The sequence below is a fragment of the Bos taurus genome, chromosome 6, assembly GCF_002263795.3.
Source record: "Bos taurus isolate L1 Dominette 01449 registration number 42190680 breed Hereford chromosome 6, ARS-UCD2.0, whole genome shotgun sequence".
In the NCBI taxonomy this organism is placed as follows: domain Eukaryota; kingdom Metazoa; phylum Chordata; class Mammalia; order Artiodactyla; family Bovidae; genus Bos; species Bos taurus.
Window position 1 is genome coordinate 70,866,722 of NC_037333.1, and position 17,281 is coordinate 70,884,002.

The 17,281-nt window shown below is 35.4% G+C and overlaps 1 protein-coding gene across 12 annotated transcripts in view; it reads right to left on the reverse strand.

Moving 5' to 3' along the window:
• Positions 1-445: 445 nt before the first annotated feature.
• Positions 446-17,281, reverse strand: part of CLOCK (clock circadian regulator) — a 111,401-nt gene continuing 94,565 nt past the window's right edge. For 9 of the 12 annotated variants that reach the window (XM_010806120.4, XM_005207981.5, XM_005207980.5 and 6 more), the window contains 5 exons: positions 16,828-16,980; positions 15,777-15,986; positions 14,855-15,060; positions 10,774-11,023; positions 446-8,126 (listed from right to left, as the gene is read on the reverse strand). In XM_010806120.4, coding sequence (XP_010804422.1) covers positions 7,947-8,126; positions 10,774-11,023; positions 14,855-15,060; positions 15,777-15,986; positions 16,828-16,980 — 999 coding nt within the window. In that variant the 3' untranslated portion in view covers positions 446-7,946. The remainder of the gene's footprint in view (positions 8,127-10,773; positions 11,024-14,854; positions 15,061-15,776; positions 15,987-16,827; positions 16,981-17,281) is intronic. The other 3 variants (XM_002688257.7, XM_024992965.2, NM_001289769.1) reach the window with 2 other exon arrangements.

Genomic DNA, 17,281 nt, shown 5'->3' on the forward strand with positions numbered 1-17,281 from the left:
AAACATGATTGTCAGTTAAAAAGCAGCAATTCACGTATTTCTGAAAAAGTCATTTTTAGAAACTTTTCTACCATGAAAAGTGTGTACTACAGGGTAGAAAAACACAATGTCCATAACACACTGCAAAGAAATCTCGGGTAAGTCCCCAGACTACACCAGAAATCTCTGCAGTTAAAATATCCCTAATACTGCCTTAAATTGTTACAAACAGAATTGTGGAACTGTATTACTTCCTTGTTAGAAAACAGCTGGTACACCTGGCAGTGAAGGCAGCCCGGTCCCAGCACCAGCCTAGTGAGTAACAGTGAGGCTTTCTGAGGCCCCACACTCTCGTAACAGGACACAACTACTCAAGAGAATTTGGCAGATCAGAGCTTAGCTACAAGGCAAAAATTGCTAAATGCTGCTAACTCCATGGCTGAATAAAAGAGAAAAATGTCAGTAGTAGTGATTTTAAAATATTTAATATTCTTTAAAATCCAAAATAATGTGATTCTTACAAGTTATGTGCCACATAAAGCAGGTGTTAAATTGAGAAATGTAGGTGATACTGGGAAACACAGCACTGAGGTATTTTTATTTTTAAAACTGAATAGGAAACAAAGTGAATCTAATTTTTACATTTATAAAAAAAAACAAAATGCTACTGCTTGGCTCTTTTCATTGTCATTTTAGGTTCTGAATACATTACAGGAGTCTATGGGAAAAAGCATTATAATAGAGAACATATAGTTTTTAAAAACTGCACATCATAACCTGGAAAAATGGTCATACAGCAAGAGGCCTGAGTGGAGGTAGGCTAATAACACACTTTACACTCTTCTCAAAGGATAGCTCTGAGAAACAAGTGTAACCAATTTAAACACCAAATCAGAATGGCAATATTAAATCAGTAACAAAATGATCCACATTTTATACAATACTGTATTTCCAAACAGGTCGTGAAGATCAGCAGAGAACCTATTATAGCACCGTTAAAACATTACCCATCGTGCTTCTGTGCATTTTAGGATTCAGGCTGAAGACATTACTTGGGAAATGTCAGCCTTGTTTTTTTGTATATCAATCTGGATTTTAATGAAATGTTTACTTTAGGAAAAATAGGTATTCTTAGCCATTTACAGCTCCACCCTTTCAGAAGGAAGAATGACAGGCTATATCTAATTTTAATTTTAAACCAAGAACCAAGCAGTAAGGACATATCAATGTCAAGAGTAGCACACTAAGAACCACACAGAACATTAGAAATAATTTGGTGCGTGTTTTTACAACTACCAACTGATGTTAACAATTAAAAATTTACAGAGATAAAAAAAAATTTTTTTTTGCACTAACTGGTTTCAATACAGCACTGAATTTAACTCGTCTTTGGGCTTCAGTCTTTACATAGAATGTGCAAGTGCCGTACTGAGGACCTTCCCCAACTTACACCATGATAAAACAGATCTCAAAGTGATTCCAGGATGATCTAAATGACAGCTGTTCTGGCTGGCTGACATCTATAAAGGAAAACGACATTTCCTGGCCAGTTTTTTTTTTCTTTTTGCTTGATGATTGTCTGGTTACATAATACATCCACCTGAACACAATATAGCTTCTCCTACATTTTAAGTCTTTAGTATTGGCACAACCATTGCCAGTGGTGAATCTGCACCAGTACAGGCCAACTCAAAACACACATCATAAAACATCTGAATGTCACTTTTAAAGCGATGTCACAGTTTGTTTCCTCAGAAACTTAAAAGCATACATTTAAAAACATGAGCTCTCCAATTTAACCCTTAAAGAGTCAAGAAACACTTTTTACATCATTAAATCCAACTTGTGGTTCACTTATTTTAATTACCGTTCTCTAAGGGATCCCAAAGCTAGAGTGCACTCTGGACGTTGCCTGTGGGACTCAAGAGCCCTAAGGTGGAGAATTCTGTTCCAATGCAGACCAGCAATAAGTATCCTCAAATTTCTAGGCTTTACATGTTCAAACACTGCTTTTATTGGATGGTGCTGTGTAGGAAGGTTTGGTTTGGCTTTGGTTTTAAAGGACCAAGCAACATTACACTATATATAACAGACAGCACTTTTTTTTTTTTCTTTGTAGAAGAGTCTGCAGTATTTATACATTGTTCCACCTATATTTAAGGACTTTAGATGGATTTTAATATGAGTGATGGCCATTAGAAGATGCTGCTTGTTTTAATAACATTTTCCAAATGGGCAAAACAGGCAACGTGTGCCATGGGTTCTGTCATACTGGCCTTTGGCTGCGTTGGGGAAGTTATATAAAAAGTGCCCATTAAATAGAAAAGGCAGCAAGTGAAACTAGAAAACAGTTGGCGTTACTTTTACTTTTTCTTAACTAAGTTGAGAACAGGAGGGGAGCCTTGGGGGCACCTGGGCTGGGCTCCACTGCTGTGCTGAAGTGGAACAGATTCGAAGCGCCACCAAGAGGCTTCACGAGGGCTGAGGCCCACACGCACCCCCCAGGAGGCAGAGCCAGTCCTCTGCACAGATTACGAGGCAGAACAAAACAAACCACAATTAAATACACGACACTGAAATCACGCTGATGAGGAAACGGAACGCAAAGATATTTAAAAATATAAATAAATACATTTAGCCATTTTTATTCAAGAAACCCAGACAACTACTTTCAAAGCAACTGCTTCTTTAAAAACCCTTTTCTCAATTCTCCTATAAATACTATTTTGATTGTCACTTAATGCAGCACCTCAGTGTTTGCTGGTGGTGGTGATGGGATTTCATTTAATGTCTTTTCATAAACTATATCCTATTTCACCTAAGAACGTTTTCCCTAGGAAAACCAGGGCAGCTTAGAAAATAACTTGCTAAATACTCAAAAACAGAACCCGCAAAGTTATTTTATTTAAGAAAAACAAGGAATGTAGTGTTAAATTATGACATGGGGATAAAGTATGCAAAACAGTCACATGGAAAGAGTTTTAATTTTTCAATCCATTCACGGTTGCTTAATTTGTGAGCTGTTCAATACTGTTTCAAATATCCTGAAAATAACTGTACCAACAAAATTCACCCCCCAGTGTTTCCACAGGAGACATTAAAATATGACCAAATTATTTTTTTCCTTTTCTTCAACCAAAGTAGTATTTCTCAGTTCTTTTTGTGCAAAAACATTACAAGAGCAATTCAAATGGAACACTGAAATGACATGCCAACATTTCAGAGCACATTTAAAACAGAATTCTTGAAATTACTGTATTCTAAAATATGACTACCAATCACTTTTAGGTTAGTTCTATACATCTATTTCACACTGATGCAATTCTCCTAGACCTCTGAAAACAAACAGGCTCATTGGTCTCTTTTGGTGTCCACACAATAGGCAAGATAGGTTTACAATAGTGTCTAAATGGAACTAGGCATCTACAATCCCTTGACTCTACCACATTCAAAACAAAAGTCAAAGTTCATTTGGCTACCTTGAAATCACTCCCTTAAACCTACTATGGTTCACTGGATCTAAACATTTCTCAGAAATGTCATTTAAAAATTTCACCTAAGTGATGAGTTGGGGATCCTTTAGAAATGGTAATATCTAAGATAATAAACTTTATCAAAATGAATAATTGCAATAAAGTGCTTGTTAACCTTTCAAAATGATCCTTTTTGACTGTGGTGTGATATCTGCAAAGTGTGTGCTATTCCTACATAAAGGATCCCCAGGCATGAGAGTTGGGTCTTCTCACCTGTCTCAGAAAGCAGCAGCACTATCTTTTGGTAGGCTGACAATAGGCACGGTACCCATGCGGATGAGGCTATGCTAGTGCTATGGCAAAAGGGGAAGTAAACTAGAAAAGTGGGAGGCGTGTGAAGGGTTCCTATTATATTCATAGTTATATACAAATATATTAAATATACTATAAAAATAGTAAAATCTTTTCCTTTGCAACTACTTCAGAAGCTCCTTTTAGAAGAATGCTCACCCGCCCCAAACAAAAAAAGACTCTTTTTCTCTGATCACTAAAAATGGCAAGTGCCTTTGTGCTGTTTCTTTTCCTCCGTTTAAAAATTCCCATCAGCTTATTTCTGGCTAGACTCACTCAGCAATAGTAATATCCAGTGTTTATACCTTCCAACACTGACTCCCGAGGGACTAAGAACAGGGTCACAGATATTGGAAAGGTTATAGACGTGAATGAGTTTTACACAAATGTTCGTCAACAAACTTTCAATCACCAAAGAAATACAGAAAAAAAAAGTAAAAATGTGCAATACCAGAGCAAAATGTTATTTGCAGTCCACTTTAAAAAAAAAAAAATAGTTTACCTCAATGTAGTGGAAATATTTTAAAACTTGTTGAGTAATATCCAGTTTAAAATAATTTTCCCCTGTCTGTGTAGAGCAGGCAAACGAGTTCTATTTTAAGGGGCCCCTTTCTAAGGCTTCTTGAACAAGGGTTCATCTCCCTTCAAGACACAGTGCCCGTAACTAACTGCAAGCAGAATGCTTTAAGGCAATGACCATCAACCCGAGCACTTTTGAAAAATTCTAGTAACATTTTCACTAATCTGCATTGAGTACTCTGTAACAAACTAGTCAAAGTTACTGGCATCCCTTTATTACTAGTACATTCTTAAACCAGATTTAAGTGATAGAGCACAGCACTCAAACTCCCCCTTCAACCTGGGACAGAGTTGGGAGACCGAACTATAGTTATTTACTTACATGTTACCCACCGTCCCCCACATGTGCTTTTCCACCAATATTTTCACTCAAATAATAAAGTACTTTTAAGTGTCTTGATTCTGCTTTGACACCACTCTCAGCAGCAACTTTATTAATCCTTATAATCCTCACTGGTAGTTTAAAAACAATAGTGACTCACACCCAGGGCTACAGCAGTTCAAAGCAGCTAACACCTAACAATTGCCACCCAGAAAAAAAGTTGTTGTTTTTTTTTTTTTTAAGAAAAATGTCATATCTATGAGAGTAAAGAAGAGGGAAGATAAGATTTTTAAGTAGCAGAAAAGTGTTCCTATTTGGTATTTTTTCATGACTAAGATTTGGATTTCAATTAACAGCTTTGGCTACAGAAATGAAAGAATTACAGGCAACTGCTGAATCTTCCATCAGGATGCTCAAGTCTTGGTTCATGGAGGAGGGGGCAGGAACCACTTTGCGGTCCAAGTTCCAGGGAAGCAGGAGGAAAACAAAGTTAAAGAAGGAGCTGAGAGGCAGTTACTAGCTCTTCTGACACAACACTTCGTTCTGACAGCAAAGCAGCCAGCTGCTCCTTTAAATGTAGCAACCATTTCTAAGCAGGAAAAAAGTGAGCTGTGAGAACAACAGGAATTATAAAAGCAAAATCTTGTCTAATTTGCTTTCCTAAATATTTGAGGATGGAAAAATACTTGAAGGGACAGGGAGAGGAGAATGTGAGTGAACTGTCTACAAATTTACCTTGTGGCTTGTCTTACATTTTGCTTGTGTTAAACTGAGTACACAGTACTCATGGTTCACCATCTTTCTTTTCACATATGGGACTTGGAAGATAAACCGTAATATAATAGTTCTTCATACCTTTTGTTTGCTAAATCCGTATCACTATATATTGCCAATAAATAGATGAGGCACAACTCAGAATATATGGAATGGCATGATAAGGTTAGGAAAGGCAAGTTTGAAGGGGGAAAAAATACTGTTGCCATACTCTACAACATCAACGTTGTCCACTGTGGGCATATGCTTAAGTACACACATATTCTGACATCTATTCCTGACATTCATGACAAAGTCAGAAATCTCTTCTGGATGGTCATTTAGCTAGAAGAGGAGCTCCTTGATATGTTAATTACTGATTGGCATCTAGTAACACTTCTTTTGTAGAAGGGTAGGTACCAACTTTCTTTGGTTGTTTTCTTTCAACATGAATTTTCTAGTTTAAGTGTGGCCAGGTATGATTTTCTACAGAAAGATAAAGTATATCCCTTAAGGATGATAGCAAAGCTAAGAAGAGAAAAGTCTTAGAACCAACTGAGAGTTCCCCTGACACCTTTATCTAGCAATTCTGTATTATTTTCATTGCCAAAATTTTTTGTTTAACAACCTCAATTCTGTTATATGTTTTCTTTTAAGGTTAATTTTAATTTCTTACAGCTTGCTATCTTCCCTTTCCTCAGTAATAATTTTTGATCGTCAATAAGATATTTTCCCATTAATTTTCCTTTGTTCTCTAGTTATAAATTTAATTATTAGTACCATAGAATCTATAAAATGCTTTTTTTTAATGTATGCAATTCTAGTTGGAACTTACTACCTTTAGAATATGGTATCACCAAACGAAATCTTAGTTCATGTTTATAAAGCACGTGAGTTACAAGATTCTAGCACTATAGTGAAGGTAAAGCCAATCCCTAACCCTTCTTTTGTCTTTGCAGGATTTTAAGATCACATTGAGAAAATATTTACTGGTAATTCCTAAATGAATACATAAATCTAAGGAAAATGCTGATTTAGAAAAACAACTTTGTGATCCAATAGTAACTCTGATAGTGTCACTAGGATGTTATCTTTTATTTTGAAATTATTTGTACCTCTAATCCAAGAGACTCAGAGAGTCTTCATTAGGAACTTAATGGTGCTGCTGACACCCACATGCTATTAAAAATGTACCAAGATTTCAAAACTGCTACTGAAACTAGACAATGAGTTTAAGATGGTGACTAATCACCTGAATGAAAATCAAGGCACTATGGGCTGTTTTTTCTTTTTTTTTTTCCCCTCAAATAACCCTGAATCATTTCTGACTAAAAGAAGCACTGAAACTGTGGAGGATAATAAAAAGATTCCAACAAATCCTAAAAGTTAAAATTCCCACCAGTGAGAACATTAAAAAGTGCCTAAAATATTTTGTGTGCAAATTCACTTCTATAACTGAAACATACTTGAAATAACTGTCAAGCTTGTTAAAAACCGTTTACACAACTATTTCCAACTAGGAACTAGATCAAAATATGTGCTCAAAACTCCCAACCATCTTAAAATAAAGCAGTGCAAATCCTATTCTTAAACATAACTGAAGAATAATGAAATGAAGGATATTTCTGAGTAACTTGAAAATCCTGTTTCAAATAATTTAACCTGAAAAAAAAAAAAAAACTCCATTCCCAGCAGCACATCATACCTCACTGAACAAACTGTGACATCACAGTTAAAGTATGAACCAAAAAAAAAGACTTGTGCCCCGGAAGAGTGAATAGAACACTACCATACTGTAAACAAAAGGGAAAAGAGGATGTATTAGTCTGCACATGGCATCAGAATCTAAGGAAATGTACTCATACCTAAAGGAAGAGATAATGCTTTCATGCAGCATACAAAATGTTTTGCTTTCTCTCCTTTTATCCAGACATATACATAGTATTATTTTTACAGCATCTGTACATAGAGAATTTGAACCCACACAACATTCTGAAATTACTATTCCATCATTATCTGAAAAGGGAAGGGGGTCTACCGAGTCTACTGGACTGTCTTCATGGCATCATCGTAAGCAAACCCCTGACATGGATGGCAGTGGTGTGTCCTCTGTAACACTTGAAAACAGGCACAGAACCACTCAAAGTTACTAATGTTATTAGTGCCTTTCTGATTCACTGGAGGTCCTGTTTCATAGCTGAGCTTCTTAACATTTGGCAATATACTCTTTTTCCATTAAAAAATATCTGGGCAAGTAAAACACTGTCAGAATTGGCTGTGGCCCTATGATCACCTCCTGCTGGCTGGTATTTAATGTACATATGTAGTGCTAGGCAGCATTTTCCCTGCTAACTAATTCCAGGAACTAGAACACTCAGTATTGCATCCCATGAAACCGCTGGAACTTTTCATCATATCCTTAGATCATCCAAGCAACTCTTTATGGAACACTCCCATCCTCCCTTGAGGGCAGAGAGGATGCGTGTGCGCTACTGTGGTTGAACCTTGGAAGGATCCGTCAAACTTTCAGTCCTATGCCGACTCAGTTGCTGCTGTTGCTGCGACTGGTGTTGCTGGTGATGTGACTGAGGGAAAGTGCTCTGCTGTAGAGGAAATGCAGCAGAGAGGATAAGCTGAGTTGAAGGGTTCCCATGGAGCAACCTAGAAGTCTAAAAAGACAAGCGGATTATTCAACACTGCTTCACCCCCATTATACTGTGTACATTAAGACTACTCAAGTTTTCCACTTCTCCCATAGGGTCAAAACCTGTACATAAGTCTTGTTTTTTGTTTTTTGTTTTTTTTTTCCACTTAAAAATAGTATTCTGGAAAATGCTTATGAGCATTTCCCTCTTTTTGAAGTATAACAGAATTTCATTTTTTAGAAGGAAATTGAGCTAGAGGTAATATGATACAGAAAGCTATTTATGTCCTGAGACAAACCACACATACTCTTTCACTTTATGTCCTAAAGACCACATTTTTAAACAGATGATACAATTTAAGCATTGCTAAGAGCATATGACATATGAACAATCTGTGGTCAAACAGAAAATGTCTTCTGCGCCAACTTTTTGATTGGTGAGAGCAGCAGTGGCCAAGAGCATGGGCCCTGAGGTACGCTGCCTGGGTTCAAACTCTGGCTGCCCAGTTTACCAGATGTGTAACTTGGTCAAGCTATTTACATCTCTGGACCTCATTTTCTTCATTTACAAAATAAGGATAATCAGAGTATTTCCCACACTGGGTTTTTACAAAGATTACATATTAACATTATTATTTAAAAGTACCATAAAACTGAGGACACAATTACAGACTTATGTCCTTTATGTAACAGTGTGATATAACAAAGAACAAAACAGAACAAGAGAACAGGCTCTGAAAGCATTAGCAGCCCTGGCTTTGAGTTTTGCTCTGTATTTATCAGGCCTTGGGCAAGTGTCAGCTCCATGAACCTCAGTTTCTTTTGCCTAATTTCTCCTTCTAGAGATACAAAGGAAACTAGTCAAAAGAAAGAGGAATTTTAAAATTAATATCTTTCTTCACTAAGGACAATGTCTTAATGCAAGGTTCATGATTTTAAAAAGGAACTGTAATAGGTGATTTCTGCAAATGTGTATGAAAGACAACTATACAAACACACAGAAGGATAGATCTCTGAAACTTAAAGGCCACTGAGCTTTGCTAAGCACTTGGAGACATTTTCTTTTTCTCACTGTTATTAGGAAAAGCTTTTGTAAGATAAAAGAATTCAGGGTATTTATGAGCCTTATAGGGTTACAACAAAAGTACATTTTGGAACTAGGTGTTACATAATCAGAAAAGACAAATTGTGTATTTCTATCTACGTATTAGTGTATTTCTAAAGGGTATTGCCTATCTTGCTTCTTAGAAATGTTTTTTTCCCAGAAGTGGAAGAGAATGTTCATTCTTTTAAGAGCCCTTGTTCTCTGAGAGACTCAGAAAACTGAGTTCCTAAGCCAAGTCTTCTTCCTTTCTAAGCTTCTGCCTAATTCTCATTACATACATTTCCCCTAGAGAATAGTTTCTAACTTATTATAAATTCTTGTCATTAATTCACTTATAACAACTCATTTATAACAATAGCTAACCCAGTCATTAATGGCTTAATGTCTAAGGGGCTGTATGACTCTCAAGAGATAATTAAGTAACTAACCTCTTTTAGTTTAGCACATCATCAAGTTAAGAAATACATTTGTACCAGAACACCAATGATGATGAACTAACAGTGTATTTATGCGTGAGTATATAGTATAATACTGAAATCTTCTAATTATACCATATGTTGTATACTTTAAAAACTGATGGTATTTGCCTGGAATAAGTGGAATGGTATCCAGCACAAATTGTGGCTTAGCCTATATTCAAAATTGCTGGCCTCTTGGACCAGTAAGGAAAAAGCTGGATTTTCAGATGTCACAATCTGCTATTGTGATGCCCCAAAGAGGGTACTGAGGTCCAGAAATTTGCCTGCTGCTTTGCTGAGGATCCCAATCTAGGTGACTTTGTCCTGCATCCTTTAGATAAGCAGATCTTGTCTGATATACCCACAAGAGATCTGTGTCTGCATTTTGGTTAATCTGAGTATCTATTACATTATTCAAGATAGTGGTCATTTATGAAGGCAAGTTATAAGGTGTTTAAGTATATACCTTATACTAGGCTCAGTGATTCACATGCATCTTACTCATGAGATACGAACGACTAGCCCCTCCATATCATAGATGAAGAAACTGGATCTGAGCAAGTTAAGTAAACTGCCAAAGTTCACACAGCATGTGGTGCAGCAGTAACTCAATCTCAGAACAGCCTGTGCCTTCACAGTATTTTTCTTCCAATATTAATTTATAATAAAAAAGTTATAAAATTTAATTCAATAATTTAACATAATGCCTAAAGTAATTAAAAAAAAAAACCCTTTCAATACTCATGATCTGTAGAGAGTACAGCTTGATGGGCCCCTAGGGTTATAAGAAGAGAGAAAAGTGCTTTTGCTTGAGTTCCAGAAACTCTAGCCAGAGAGAGCTCTCTGTAAATTGCCTTGATATGGGTAGGAAGCAGCCACGTATTGTATCCACCAATTTAGATAACTGGGTATTTCCATAGCAGTACTAAAAGTTTCCTAAGAGAAGAAAAAGTAGCCAACTGGGATAAGCTTTCTGTCTTTATAGAAATTTAAGTTGTACAATAAGTTTTTGCAGATTTTTCAGCTCATTTACAGAACTGTTCATTTAATCCCTAATTTCACTATAAAAAGGTAAATACGTTTGGGACATTCTTCCCAGGGAGAATTACCTGTAGAAACTGCTGCGGTGGTTGAGTCAGCTGAGCCTGAGATGGTTGCTGAACTGAAGGGAGCGGCTGTTCCTGGGAACTCTGCTGCTGCTGCGTGACTGACAGTGTCTGCGACTGCGGTTGTTGTGGAGCAAAGGTAGGGTAGGCAGTCACTACCTGACCCATAAGCATAGCGCTAGGTACCATGACCGCCCCACAGGCTACAGGAGCGGTTACTAATTTGGTCACAAGTTGCTGACCTTGAGAAAATCTGTTAAGAGGAAAGAAAGGGAAGGGGAGTCAGAAGTACAAGTATACACTATGAAAGGCAATGGACTGAATATTTCTCTAAGATAATACCCATGATATTACCAATTTAGCTTTTTAAAAGCCATATGTTCCAATTTTGTTTCATGTTTTTAAAGATTCCCTTTGGGATACCAGTGAAACAGAAATGTACAGAGCAAAATGAAGCAATCACAAACAAAAATACAAACTCTTTTTTTGATATCCACATGCAAAAGAATGAAATTTGACCTTTACATCATATAAAAATTATATAAAAATTAACTCAAAATGGATTAGAGACTTAATAAACATAAATGTCGAAAACTGAAACTCTTAGAATAAAACACAGGGAGAAAGTTTCATGACACTGGATTGGGCAATAATTTCTTAGGTTATGACATTAAAAGCATACACAACAAAAGAAAAAATAGATAAACTGAAAAACAAATTAAAAATTTTTTATGTAGCAAGGGACACTACCAACACAGTAAAAGGGCACTCCAGAGTGGGAGAAAATATTTACAAATCATGGATCTGGTAAGGGATTAGTAACTAGAAAATACAAAGCAATACTACAACACAGCAACAAACAATCTGATTAAAAAACTGCCAAGGGTCCTAAATGATATTTCTTCACACTATATACAACTGGTCAATAAGCACTGAAAAGAAGCTTAATATGACTAATCATTAGAGAAATGCAAATCAAAACCACTATGAGATACCACATCACATTCATTAGGATGGCTACTATCAAACATAGTAATTGTGTTGACAAGGATGTGCAGAAACTGGAACTTCTGTGCACTGTTGGTGGGAATATAAAGTGGTTTGTCCATTATGGAAAACAGTATGGTGGTCTTTCATCAAAACTAAAAATGTAACAACCATATGATCCAGCAATTCCATTTCTGTACATATTTGTAAGGAATATATTAAATTAAAAAAAAAAACAAAAAAAAAGAATGGAAAACAGGGACTCAAACAGTTGCACACCAATGTTTATAGCAGCTATTCACAATTTTCAAAAGATGGATATAACCCAAGTGTCCATCGGTAGACAAATGGGTCAACAAAATGTGTTATATACATTACAACTGAATAACACTTAGCCTTAAAGAGGAAGGAAATTCTGATGCATGCTATAACATGGCTGAACCTGGAAGACATTATGGCAAGTGAAATAAACCAGGTAGAAAAGACATACATTATGTGATTCCATTTACATACAGTACCTAGAGTAAGTAGTCAAACTCACAGACGTATGTGCTTAGAAAGTAGAATGGTGGTTTCTAAGAGTTAGGGGGAAGAGGAATGCATATTGTCTGATTAATATAGATTTTTAGTTTGGGAAGAAGAAAAAATTTCTGGAGATTGATGGTAGTGACTATCACAATGGTGCCAACATGCTCGTATGTCAATGAACTGCACATGTGAAAATGGTTAACATAGTGAGTACTTTGTTATGTGTATTTCACCACAATAAAAAAGAATGTAATGCACGCATGCAAAAAATTTTTAATCTGTTAAAAATATCAACTTTTTTCTTTTTATAAAACTACTAGGTACTTGGGAGTTGGATATATGTGACACATGGTTCATTTTGCTAATGAAAATAAACCTGTCCTAAAGGAATTTTTTTTAAAAGACCTCTAAGTTTATAGATGTTTACATTGTAAGTTGTGTCTTATAAACATAAATGACATTTATGTTTCAAAACTAGATAACATTCTAACAGCATATAAAAGTACCCTCAATTTACAAATTTATCAACAGGCATAGTACCCACTGTATTACAATTCACTAATATTCCCTCCCACCCACTACCTTCATGCTTCCACAGTCTTTAATAAAAGAACAACAAAAAACAATGCCTCTTCAGGGAAAAATATCATTTCTATCTGCCTTTTCTATGAGATAAAGTTAGTTTCTAACATTGGTCACTACAGTGAGGAAATCGAGATAAGACTCTACTATAGATTTAACATGACCTAACTGCAATTACAACCTGTTTTAAGGTAGATAATTATAACTACACTTAGCATATCTATGCTAACAGTTTAAATGTTCCACAAGACAAAACAATTCTATTTTGAATCCATGCCAAATCTTAAAAATAAAGCGTTGTATATTATGTACTTTAGGATTAAAGGTATTATTTAATGCAAAAACATATACAATGAAAAATTTACAAACAAATAACATTACAAAGTGGCTTAATCACAGAAGTGCTAAGCACTAATTTCTCTGTAATCTTAAAAGAATTTAGTATCTGAATTGCCCAACTGCCCACTGCTAAGTATGAGAATATCTCATTCCTCTCTGGCACTAAAAGACATTCTGCAATTTACTTTGGCTTTAACATTTTTCTTTGTATACACTGCTCCCTCTGCCTAAATACCCTACTGTGTGTGACTCCCTTCTACACACATATCTAAAGCAATGAGCTTAAGACACAGGCCAAGTATCTCCTCCCTGAAATTTTCCCTGACCACACTCCTCTCTTCACTTGCTTGCCTCACCCCATAAAACTGCTCACTTCCTCCTTTTCAAAAATCTACTAAGTATTTATCACATCAAATAATACTGATTTATTCACCTTTCTACAGCTTTGACTAGTCCGATCTTTTCTGGGATAAAGAATGTGCCATACACATAAAGCAGGCACTCAAATATTTGCTGAAGTTGTTTTTCCCCCTTCAAAAAAACAGCTGTCTACAAATAATTGCTAAACTGTGTCCCCTACAATGTATGTCAACATTCTATGCTAATGGATTTTACCTTGGGCTTTAAATCTAGCCCTTTATTATATTTCTATGGAGTATATTCATAACACTTCCTTCAAAAGCTGGACTTTTTAACTTGAAGGAACTGAGTTCCAAAAAGCAGCAGTGAGTTTCTCTCTGATCTTATTGCTTCTGCAATCCAGCAGCTTCCTCACACTCTGGAAATTATTAATAGGGTTTCAATAAAATCTACTACAAAGTCTAATACAACAGCAAGATTTTATTATAAAAGCAGCAGTCTACTTATATTACACTAAAATAAATAAAAATAAAATGCATTTAAAATGTAATTTTTAAGACTACAGAAATCCTATAGTTTTGAAAGATATCTTTCTTCCTAATATTTGAAAAGGTTATTTTATTTTAAATATCTATTTCTAGGTCAGCTATTTGGAAGACTAAAATTAGTCATAGAAAGCGATTTTTTTTCTAGAATTGCCCATAAAACTTTAATGTAGTATATGTTTAAGCACTTGAGCTCTGAAATCAGACACCCAGTTTTGAATTCAGATCCCCTTTTTCACTCCCTTCACAGCTTCAGACCCTTGACCAAATTTTTTATTCTTTCCTGGGAAATAAAGACCCTCACACTTTTTTTTAAAATAAGAATTAAATGAGATAATATACTTGGAGCATTTAGTACAGTACTTAACAAAATTCAAGAAAGGTGAGCTAAACTTACTCCATAACACATATAAACTATGGTAGCATACACCTTAACCATTGCTACTACACTGACAACACAAGAGCGGCTATATTGAAAAGATAAAAAAGTTTTATAGTGATACAGACAAAACCTATCATAAAACTTGTGTAGAATTTGGATTCTACCATATGTTAGCACATTTTTGAATATGAAATAAAATGAAAAAAAATTTGCTATTACTCTTTTATTATAAAGTACTTCAACAAGGATACATTGTTTTTATTTCAAATTCTAGAGTGAGCAATAAATTAAAATCTCATTTAAAAAATCCAAGTATTGTTTTATAATCAAACAACTGACATCTTGGAAACATGACAACTACCTGATCTGTCTGTCCTGAGTGAATGTAGTTACTGCAGCACTCTGGGAACTGTTTTGTGGCAAACTCGATGGAATCTGGACCATGCTTCCAGCCGCCGGCTGAGAAATCACCATAGTGTTGTAGAGTGGGGCTGTAAGAGTGCTCTGCGTCTGACTGGGAAGAGATGTTTGTTGACTGTGCCCACTCAGTACATTCTGTTGACTCTGCTAGAAAACAGAAGATTTTACAAATAGAAAAAAATTTATTCAGGAAGTATGCTTCTACTACTAATCATTCTAACAAGAGTTGACATGACAGAAAAAGAAGTGGCAGAACATACTACTCTGGGAGAAACTGAACCATCAAGGAATAACTTGCAATTATCTGAGAATGAATTAGTCTTCAATATCTTGCTGGAAGGTAAGCTATGATTTTTGAAAAGGAGCATGATCTTAACAAGGATGACATAAAATACACATGAAGAACTACTAAACACTCAAAGTAACTGACATTTGACATTTTTATGTATTTCATTCGAAGTCTTGAGATTTACAATTGCAGATGCATGTCAATTACTGAAATTTCCTAGAATGTTAATTAAGCCATCACTGCCCTAACAAAAGACATTCTTCACATATGGTAACATATATCCTGGTCAGAATCCTGCAACTTTCTTTTTTTTTCCCCCACACACAGAAGTAGTTTGTATATTCATTTGAAGCAAACTCAAAAATTTTCTAAATGTTGAAATACAGGAAGCATTCAACAATTTAAGAACAATTCTGCACAAAATACTTTATCACTCTCAATACTATAGTTTCTAATTATTACTATTAAAGTTTTACATATGGTATTGTTCAAAATGAAGCTTTTGTCTGTTTTAGCAACACCACGCATTTCAATCACTGAACATTCCCTAGCCCACTGTACTCAATAACGTTACCTGACTTGATGTACTTTGTAAAGTCTGCTGTTGTATCATATGCTGAGTTGTGCCAATGTGTCCAGTATTCATTCCACTTTGAATCTGGTTAGTTTGAACAACCTGGCTTTGCATATTTATAGGTGCAAGCTGCTGGATATTAGATGAATTTCCAGAAGAAAGTTGAACAGAACCAAAATTCAATCCAGGGGTTGACTGTTGTAAAAACATCTTTAAAAATAAAGATTACATTAAAATGATCTTTTTAAATTAAAAAGAATGAGAGCATTTTTAGCAAAAATATCTAAAAATTAAGTTTTAAAAGCAAGTAACGAGAAGACTAAGTCATTCTGAATCAACAATGAACAATAAGTAATTACTAAATAAAACATGATACTCATTTTCATTCTTTCAATCATCCTAACCCCTAATCATGTTTCTAATTGTCAGGAAAAGTGTTACAAATTTCAAAACCTCTACTTGCTTGACACTTTACATGTTAAGGATTATTATATATGCTACCGTTACCCTAACTCAGCTACTCAAAGGTCTGTGGATTGGAAGCTCTGCATCACTCATCATTTATAATTTATGGCATTAGGGAGAAGTGGTTTTCACTTGAAGTTTTCACCAAAGTCCTAGTTGCATCGAACAGGCATAACTTTGGCCCTGTTGGTTGACCATTGTAAGACTATAATTTGAATCATACCTACCAGTAAGTTATTCAAAAAATTACTGATGATGAATTTTAAATTCTGTACCTACATATACCTAAAAGTCTATGTAAAGTATTATGTTGATATTATGGGAATTTAAGCTTACTAATAATTAGACTGCTAAAAGATGACTCTAATCTGGAGAAACAAAAATGCTGATGGAAACACTCTTAGGAATCAATTATCTTTAGCGACTGTAAATGCAATCATAGTGAGTAGATAACCAATGAGTATTTACTGAACTAAATGGATGAAACCTATCTTTTGGATCTCACTTTTTATTAAGAAGAGTCAATTTCCTAAGAAGCCAAAATACAAATGGCATGCTTTGTTTGTAATCAAATGTAGTAACTTACCTGCAGCCCTTGACCATGGACCATTTGAAGCTGTTCTTGAATTTTTCTTAGTTCTTCTTGTTGCCGATGAATATTCGCCTCTATCATCCGAGTCCGTTGCTCCAATTGGTCTTTGAGATGCTGCATGGCTCCTAACTGAGCTGAGAACTGAAACTTAAGTATCATGGATGGAAAAAGTGTAACATATTTTACAATCACTTCTCATAATTGTAAAATCTGAAATCCAAGCAGTATATCACGAATTAAGAATGTCATGCCAGTTACTAATTTATTGCTTCTCAACACCTAATTCACCTATCCTGGCTCAGCTTTGTGGTACTAGAGCTGGGACCTATAAATGTTTCTCCTTCATCAGCAGGCACCAGCAGTCATGTCAGTATGATGTGGAGGGATACTGTAAAGGGAGAATGGGTTACCTCTCTGGTTCTAGTGCTTTTCCTTCGTGTTCTTATGC